The sequence below is a fragment of the Numenius arquata genome, chromosome 11, assembly GCF_964106895.1.
Source record: "Numenius arquata chromosome 11, bNumArq3.hap1.1, whole genome shotgun sequence".
NCBI lineage: Eukaryota > Metazoa > Chordata > Aves > Charadriiformes > Scolopacidae > Numenius > Numenius arquata.
In genome coordinates this window covers 1,688,222-1,697,500 of record NC_133586.1, presented here as the reverse complement: position 1 = coordinate 1,697,500, position 9,279 = coordinate 1,688,222, and the positions used below count along the sequence as shown (strand labels likewise).

General features: G+C 52.7%; 1 protein-coding gene across 1 annotated transcript; it reads left to right on the top strand.

Annotated features, from left to right (window-relative positions):
- Window positions 1-2,153: 2,153 nt before the first annotated feature.
- On the top strand, window positions 2,154-8,802 carry FEM1B (fem-1 homolog B). The gene is made up of 2 exons (XM_074155978.1): window positions 2,154-2,401; window positions 5,674-8,802. Exons 1-2 carry the CDS (start codon window positions 2,154-2,156, stop codon window positions 7,307-7,309), a joined length of 1,884 nt encoding a protein of 627 aa, XP_074012079.1. The 3' UTR covers window positions 7,310-8,802.
- The last annotated feature ends 477 nt before the right edge of the window (window positions 8,803-9,279 follow it).

Sequence of the window (9,279 nt, the reverse complement as noted above, 5' to 3'; positions counted from 1 at the left end):
GTCGCCCGGTACCCGACATGCCTACGCGGCTGTTAAAAGCTGATCCTTCTTGACTGAACACCGCGGGGCTGCCTCGCCTCCCGCTCCCCTCTCCAGGGCTCCTTTGGCAATCCCGGCCGGCAGCCGGCCCGCGGCTCCCATACATAATGCACGGCCAAGCTTTCCACAAAGAGCTGCGGCTCCAGTTGCACGCTTTTAAATTAACTATTAATACGGCTGATACCGTATCCCTGTGAAAACAATGGCAGGCAACAGACAGCGGCGCAGGTCGGGTCTCGCGTTCCTCTATCGGTCTCAGGTAACTGGTCGCAGCGCGGGGCACCTCCTGAAGGTCTCCTGGAGATGATCCGTGCGGAGGAAAGGAGAGGCGGCTGAGCAGGTGGGCTGCGTTTGGCTCTGGGTTAAGCCGATACACGTGCAGTGAGGCTGGTGATGGCATCCCTCAAACCAAGGATGAAGCTCCCGCCTGTGCTGAGACTGGGCAGGTCAGGCTTGTTGGGGTGGAGCCATGGCCGAGGCGATGAAAGCAGCTTGTCCTTCCTTTAAAAAAAAAAAACAACAAACCGAAGGCAAATGGTTTCCTGGGGGGCATTAAGAAGAGCGTGGCCAGCGAGTCGAGGGAGGTCATCCTCCTGCTCTGCTCTGCCCTGGTGAGGCCACATCTGGAGCACTGGGTCCAGTTTATGATTCCCCAGTTCAAGAAGGACAGGGATCCACTGGAGAAAGCCCAGTGGAGGCTACGAAGATGCTCAAGGGACTGGAGCATCTCTCTGCTGAGGAAAGGCTGAGGGACCTGGGGCTGTTCAGCTGGAGAAGAGCAGACTGAGAGGGGACCTCACTGATGCTGAGCAATAGCTAAAGGGCGGGAGGCAAGAGGATGGGGTCAGGCTCTTCTCAGTGGTGTCCGGTGACAGGACAAGGGGCAACGGGAACAAACTGGAACATGGGAAATTCCATCTCAACATGAGGAGGAACTTTCCTGTGAGGGTGGCAGAGCCCTGGAAGAGGCTGCCCAGAGAGGGTGTAGAGTCTCCTTCTCTGGAGATATTCCAAACCCACCTGGACACGTTCCTGTCCAACCTGCTCTGGGTGACCCTGCTCTGGCCGGGGGTTGGACTGGGTGGTCTCCAGAGGTCCCTTCCAAGGCCTGACAATGTGGAATTCTGTGATTCTGTGAATCAAACAAAGCCAAATACAACACAAATCAACCCAACCCAACCAAACCAGACCAAATCCAACCCAACCCAATCCAGCCAGCCCAGCCCAGCCCAACCCAACCCACCCCAACCTAACCCAACCCAACCTAACCCAATCCAATCCAACCAGTCCAGCCCAGTCCAACTGAACCAGACCCAACCCAATCCATCCAGCCCAGCCCAGCCCAACGCAATCCAACCAACCCAAGCCAACCTAACCCAACCCAATCCAACCAGTCCAACTGAACCAGTCCCAACCCAGCCCAACCCAATGGAACCAGAGCCAGGAGGGCCTGGCCCCGAGGAGGGCGGGCCGGGGGAGGCCGCGCAGCCCCCGGCCGGGCAGCGGGCCATGGGCCCCGGGGGCGGGCGGGCAGCACCGGGGTGGCCCGGGGGCAGGCGGCCGCCTCGTTGCCCCCCGTCGGGGGTCGTGTACCGCCCCCGGAACGTCCGCGCGCTGCCCCGGTTGCTGCGGGGGGGGTGTGGGGAGGTGGGACGCGAAAGGGCGCAGCGCTTCCGGTTTCGCTTCCGGAGTCGGCGGCGGGGGCGGAGCGGCGGCGGCCGGGCCGGCGGGGCCCTTCCGGCGACCCGTACCCCTGCCCCCCCTCTGCGGCCGGCGGAGCGGCGCCGGGCCCGGTCCGTGCGGGGCCCTCGGGCGCGGCCGGACCGCGGGTTCGCGTCCCCCTGCTGCTGCGGCGGCGCGGCCGGGGCGGGGATGGGCGGCGGGGGGTGGCGGGGCGGGTGAGGCGGCGGAGGGCGCTGGGGCTGCCCCGCCTCGCCGCCGGGCCCGGGGGGCGGCTGGCCCCGGGGGGGCCGCATGTGCCCCCCGCCGGGCACCGAGGCAGGACGGAGGAGGAGGCGGAGGGAGAGGCCGCCCCGGCGGCGGGGCAGGCCGGTAGGCCCGAGCGGGGTCGGCCCGGCCGTCGGGGCCGCAGCCGTGAGGAGGAGGAGGCGGCGATGGAGGGGTTGGCCGGGTACGTGTACAAGGCTGCGAGCGAGGGGCGAGTGCTGACCCTGGCCGCCCTGCTCCTCAACCGCTCCGAGAGCGACATCAAGTACCTGCTGGGGTACGTGAGCCAGCACGGCGGGCAGCGCTCCACGCCGCTCATCATCGCCGCCCGCAACGGCCACACCAAGGTGGTCCGGCTGCTCCTCGAGCACTACCGCGTCCAGACCCAGCAGACCGGCACCGTCCGCTTCGACGGGTACGTAGGGCTCCCCGCCCGCCGGCCAGGCCTCGGCGTCGGTGCCGGCACAGCGCAGGGGCTCCTTGCCCCGCTGCTCGCCCGGTCGGCGTTGGGAAAGTTGCTTTATTTGCCATAAAAACGCCTTTGCTGTTTGAGGTGCTGCACGTGATGCTTTATGAGGAGTAAACGCCCTTCTGAGATCCCCCCCACCTGAAACCCTAGACAGAGTAATACTCACCGCAGCCTAGAGAGCTCATCGAATTTCCCCTCGGTGAGCGGGTCACCTCGCGTGCTCTCCCGCTGTCCCAAAATGGCCTTTTCTGTGACATTCCTTGCTGCTACGGGTGACAGCAGGTGTCGGGTGAGGGTAGGGGTGGTACCTGCACACCGGGAACCAGCCCTTGGTGTACTTAAATTGAGGGGTTTTCACTGTCCAGCCCAGACATCCCAAGGAATCATAGAATCATGGTTTGGGTTGGAAGAGACCTTAAAGATCATCCAGTTCCACCCCCTGCTCTGGGCAGGGACACCTCCCACCAGACCAGGTTGCTCAAAGCCCCGTCCAGCCTGGTCTTGAAAACATCCATTCCTTGCCACAGGAAGCCAACGTACAGGATGGTTGGGACCAAAATGTCATGTTTTAGGACAGGAAGGGAAGAAAGGGAGGGGAGAGGGTGCCTGGTGTTCACCTGGGACCCGAAGCCTGGCAGTGATTTCCAGGAGCGTGGTCCCTGGGCGATGTTCTGCCGCACCAGAAGGCAGAAGGAATATTTTTAAAAATCTCCCGTGGCGCTTTGTGAAGTTCTTGCCCGTATGTCAAGTCTTCAACCTATGGCTGACTAATCGTGGTCTTTTGAACGGCGTCAGGTTGGGCAGTTAGCTTGCTCAGAGAGGAGAGCCCTCATCAGATACTGGGCGAGAGGCATGGGGATGAGTCCCTGCGGATATCTTTCATCTGGCTCCTGCTGGATGAGCTGGAGTCGTGCCTGGGCGGCTCCACCTGGCCCAGGGAAAGACTGGTTTGGTTCTTACACGCTGAATGAAGGGGGAGGAACTGACTTCCCTGCGTGGTTTGTTTTTTTTTTTCTTTTCTTTCTTTCTTCCTCTTCTCTTCCAGCCCTTTTTTCCCACAAGTAAAAACCGGTTGAGGATACCTAGGGTGAGGTCTGCCCCCAGTTCAGTTAAAGGAAAGGTCTCTGTCGACAGCGATAGGAAGGGCTGTCAGCCCCCTTCTGCTGCTGAATTTTCTCCTTTCTCAAGCTGTGCCTTGCTGGGAGGGTGATCTGTTTGCCAGAGCCTCTGCCTGGTGGAGATTAAAGGAGGTGTTGTCTGAGACACAATGGGCACAGTGGGAGCCTGCTGGGAGGAGAGGAGGCATGTGAGCCCCGCGTAGTTGTCGTTCTTCCTCAGATAAGGTGGCACAGCCGCTCCGGGCTTTTGACTTGTAAAAATGTCCCCGTAGCGCACCAATAAATCACCTCGCGTTTGTTAACAAATCCTAAGCCCTGCCTTTCCTCCCGTTTTCATATAAAAGTATTTTAATGTGGTTATTTACAAAATAAGGAATTCTTACTGTGAATAAAAGTGTAGGCATCTCTGTGAGCCAGGGCTCTTAAACGACGTCTGAAGTGTTGGATTTACAAACAGCCACACAACTATTCCCCTTGAGCTACGCGAGAGCTTCATAAAATGATAAAACTCACCATTAAAGTTAAAATTAAATCAGCGTCTTATGATATTTTAACTTTGGAAAATGTGACTGTTTGGACATACGGAAATAAGACATTTGTCCCTCCTCTGTGATTCGGGATGTGCCTTGAGTGTGTATTAACTGCGGAGTGGATGCCGCCTGTTTCTACATTTAACTGCTACTTCAAAAATGAGGGGAATGGGAAGGACATCAGCCTTTATCTTTGTACTTACACGACGGGCTGGATTTGCGAATGAAAACAGCTTAAGAAACTGTGAGGCTTTGCTAAAGTTGACTGTCCCCTGATTTACAAGTGCCAGCAAGCTGTCTGCAAGGCCGTGATGTAAAACAGAGCCCTGAAACAGCCCAGCTCAGAAAAAAAAAAACTTCTGCTTTTTCATTTTCTTTTTTATTGCTGGAGTTCCATTCGTGTCACCAGGCTGCTGGTCTGGGTTATGGTGCGGTCTCTTGAAGAAGGAAATACGGGCGCAGCGGAAGCGGTGGCAAATTCGCAGCTCAGGGAGGGAGAAGCAGTGAAGCGACAGGAAATTCTTAAGCCACTTAAGCTGCCAGGACCGATATATTGTATAGCTGCTCTATAATTTGTGTCTGAGTTTGTTTTTTTGTGTCAATATGTGAATTTTTTAAGTTTTCTGTCTTTCTTTCACGTGCCGGTTTCTGGCACAAGGGATCAACGCAGAGGTAATTCTTGTAACTGTTCTTCCCCAGACCTCGGGAGGCTGAGGGCTGGAGCTTGCCGGTAGGATCTCTGAAGCAGCCCGGGAAGTACTAGCGCAGAATGTGACCAAATCCCCTGGCTGCTTTGAAGTTTCCACTTCCAACGCTTCTTCCTTCGGGAGGTCTCGATGTGTGCTTGATAAACCTCTCATTCTTTTAGCTCGGCTCTCCCAGTGAACTCCTTCAAGTATGAAAACAGGATGGATAAAAAATGTCTTTCAATGGCTGGGTCTGTACGTGCCCGTTGGGTGCTGCTCGGCTGCCTGTAGAAGATGCTTTTGAAAGAGCATCAGTTTAACTGCTTAGAATCATAGAATGATAGAATAGTCTGGGTTGGAAGGGACCTTTCAGATCATGGAGTCCAACCATCAACCCAACACTGACAAAGCCACCACTGACCCACGTCCCTTAGCACCACGTCTGCCCGGCTTTTAAATCCCTCCAGGGATGGTGACTCCACCACTGCCCTGGGCAGCCTCTGCCAAGGCTTCACAACCCTTTCAGTGTAAAAATTTTTCCTAACATCCATCCTAAACCTCCCCTGGTGCAACTTGAGGCCATTTCCTCTTGTCCCATCGCTTGTTCCTTGGGAGAAGGGACCGACCCACCCCGGCTACCCCCTCCTTTCAGGGAGTCGTAGAGAGCGAGAAGGTCTCCCCTCAGCCTCCTTTTCTCCAGGCTGAACACCCCCAGCTCCCTCAGCCGCTCCTCACAAGACTCATGCTCCAGACCCCTCACCAGCTCCGTTGCCCTTCTCTGGACACGCTCCAGCCCCTCAATGTCCTTCTTGTTGTGAGGGGCCCAAAACTGGACACAGCTCTCGAGGTGGGGCCTCATTGTTTCTGTCTCTTTTTCCTTTTAGCTTTGTCATTGATGGAGCCACAGCTCTCTGGTGTGCGGCAGGAGCCGGCCACTTTGAAGTCGTCAAGCTGCTGGTGAGTCACGGCGCCAACGTGAATCATACTACAGTGACCAACTCGACCCCCCTGAGGGCTGCGTGTTTCGACGGCAGGCTGGACATTGTGAAATACCTGGTGGAGAACAACGCCAACATCAGCATCGCCAACAAGTACGACAACACTTGCCTTATGATCGCGGCTTACAAAGGCCACACGGACGTGGTGAGGTACCTCCTGGAGCAACGCGCCGATCCCAACGCCAAAGCCCACTGCGGTGCCACGGCGTTGCACTTCGCGGCTGAGGCCGGCCACCTGGAAATCGTGAGGGAGCTGGTCAAGTGGAAGGCGGCCATGATGGTGAACGGGCACGGGATGACTCCGCTGAAAGTGGCTGCCGAGAGCTGCAAGGCCGATGTCGTGGAGCTGCTGCTTGCTCATGCCGACTGCGACAGGAGGAGCCGGATTGAAGCTCTGGAACTGCTGGGTGCCTCGTTTGCGAACGACAGAGAAAACTATGATATAATGAAGACTTACCACTATTTATATTTAGCGATGCTGGAGAGGTACCGGGACAGCGAGAACATAATTGAAAAAGAAGTTCTTCCACAAATTGAAGCTTATGGAAACAGGACTGAATGCAGGACTCCTCAGGAATTAGAGTCCATTAGGCAGGACAGAGATGCCCTTCACATGGAAGGCCTCATTGTGCGAGAGAGAATTCTGGGCTCGGACAATATCGATGTTTCTCACCCCATTATTTACCGGGGGGCTGTTTATGCAGATAACATGGAGTTTGAACAGTGTATCAAGCTATGGCTCCACGCGTTGCATCTGAGGCAAAAAGGCAACAGGAACACTCATAAGGACCTGCTGAGGTTTGCTCAAGTCTTTTCTCAGATGATACACTTAAACGAGCCCGTTAAGGCCAAGGACATCGAGAGCGTTCTGAGGTGCAGTGTCTTGGAGATAGAACAAGGCATGTCCCGGATCAAAACCACCCAGGACTCTGACATCCACACAGCCATGGACAACTACGAATGCAACATTTTTACCTTTCTCTACTTAGTCTGCATCTCTACCAAGACTCAGTGCAGCGAAGAGGATCAGTCGCGGATCAACAAACAGATTTACAACCTGATTCACCTCGATCCCAGGACTCGGGATGGCTCCAGTTTGCTGCATCACGCCGTCAATTCCAGCACGCCGGTCGACGACTTCCACACCAACGACGTCTGCAGCTTCCCCAACGCGCTTGTCACAAAACTCTTGCTGGATTGTGGTGCCGACGTGAACGCTGTGGACAACGAAGGAAATAGTCCCCTCCACATCATCGTCCAGTACCACAGGCCCATCAGTGACTTCTTGACGTTGCATTCCATCATCATTAGCCTGGTGGAGGCCGGTGCTCATACAGACATGACGAATAAGCAGAAGAAAACCCCTCTTGATAAAAGTACGACGGGGGTGTCCGAAATACTCCTTAAAACTCAAATGAAGCTGAGTCTCAAGTGCCTGGCTGCCCGAGCAGTACGGATCTATAACATCAGCTACCAAAACCAGATCCCCAGAACTCTGGAAGAATTTGTGAAGTTTCACTAGGCCACATCAAACCTTTCGTGGTGGTGCTATCCCGGGACAACATCGATTGCAGACGGCAGAATATATATGTATACATGGAGTTTTCTCTTTTCTTTTGTTTTTGGGTTCCTCGGGTCTGCAGCCTCAGTTCTCGTGCAGATCTTGTGGGGCAGGGGGGAAAAAAAGCCACATCCTTTTCCTGTAGTCAAATCTGATGTATGAGATTTTGGTCATTTCTTTTGATTAAAAGAATTGCTTCATTATTTCTTGTTTTTTTATAAACGAAAAGAATCCCAATGTAACTGGTGCAGAATGTTTTATTTCCCATACTCATCTCCACTTAACGATTTGCAGCCGAATGCTTTAGGTAGTTATTTACAAAGGCACCTCTGAGAGCCCGTGTCACCGTGCCACCGAGGCAGCAGCGTTGCAAATTTGAAAACTTCTTGGAGTGAGGTGGGGAAAAACAACTGGAAATTAGGTGGTAATTGGTTCAAAGTGAAATCTCAACATACAGAGCTCTCCCTTGCTCTCATACCTCACCGTCTTTTTATGCCTTTCAGTTCGTGCTGAAGATGTTGGTAACTTTTTAAAGTTGTGTTGGTTTTTGTTTTTTTTTTTTTTCTTTTTTTCTTTTTAAATTAAATTTTGAACAGCAGTTATCAACAGCTACAGACGTATGGAATGCTCTGTTAGGAAATACAGGTTTAAATAAAGCTCTGGTATGTTCATCTAATAGTAGTTGAAATATCAAGCTCTTCGTGTACACTACTACAGTAAGTATTGAATAACTTTTGGAAAAAGAACTTGCACATTGACGGAAGTGAACCGGAGTCATGGTTTCTTTTTTAACGTAGCTAAGTTGCTCATATATAAAGCTCATGCATGGATACCTAGAAAATTGATAGGGTATTTGTGTTTGTGTGTGTCCCAACATTTCAAAATGCTTTTAACTTGGGTTTCTTTTTGTTATTTCAACGATCAACACGCACCTTTTTGACTCAAAGTATGTAAAACTGCACTCTTGGATTCCAAATGCTGTATCTTCCTAACGGAGTAGTCTGTCGCCAAAGAGAGTCTTCCTTCGGAGCGGGATACTGCTTGAAACCGGCTTTTCCAATCCGCGGGGAGTCTGTGCCTCCCTGAATTGGACTGGAGGGTTTTTCCGTGATTTTTACTCCTTTCATTATGAAAATCTCTATTAAAACTGATTTTTAAAAAATTGTCCTATCATAAGATCTTTTATGATAAGCAACTTGATTGTATCATACCGCTGTTGCTTGAGAAAGTACTTCTCCTTGGTAGAAGTTGCAGATACTCCGACAGTAAAATGTCACTTGTTTTGACAGGCTACTGAAAACTCTGTTTATTTTAAATGCAGCTTTTTAACTGTCAGATGATGAAAGAATGTTCTGTAGGTTTTTTTTTAAACAATCCGGGTAGAACTTTAAGGCGAGATTTGGGCACACGTTTCTATTTGTATTGCAAATAAATAAACATTGAATGTGGAATTTAGCTCGTAACTCTCAGTTTTTGTCTAGTGCCGAGCAGAATAGCGCTCCTGGGATTGCTCTGGTGTCTCCTGCAAGGGAAAAGCTTTAGAAATACCGTGTCTTCGCAGCTGCAAACTTTACTCTGCTGGAAACTAGCTCCTAAAAATGCGAAAATGTGTCTGTCACTTGTATCTCAGGGGGGTTGGGCTGAAAAACCCGTGACTCCTGTCATCAGGCGCAATGGCAAAGCTGAATTCAGCCACCTGGGGCCTTATTCCAGGAGTGGATGTCGTCAGACGGTTGGGAAGGTGTTAGTGTTCCTGGAAATCCTTACCCTGAATGTCTTCCTGCTGAAGTCGTCAGGAAGTTTTGTGTTTTGCTGGTGGTTTACAGTTTTTTAGCCTGGTTGCTGGAAGTGCGAAAAAAAAAACCCAAAACCCTTACGTTTCAGTCACTGGGGCTCCTCGCGAGAAGAGGGGGATGCGCTTCATGTGCTCG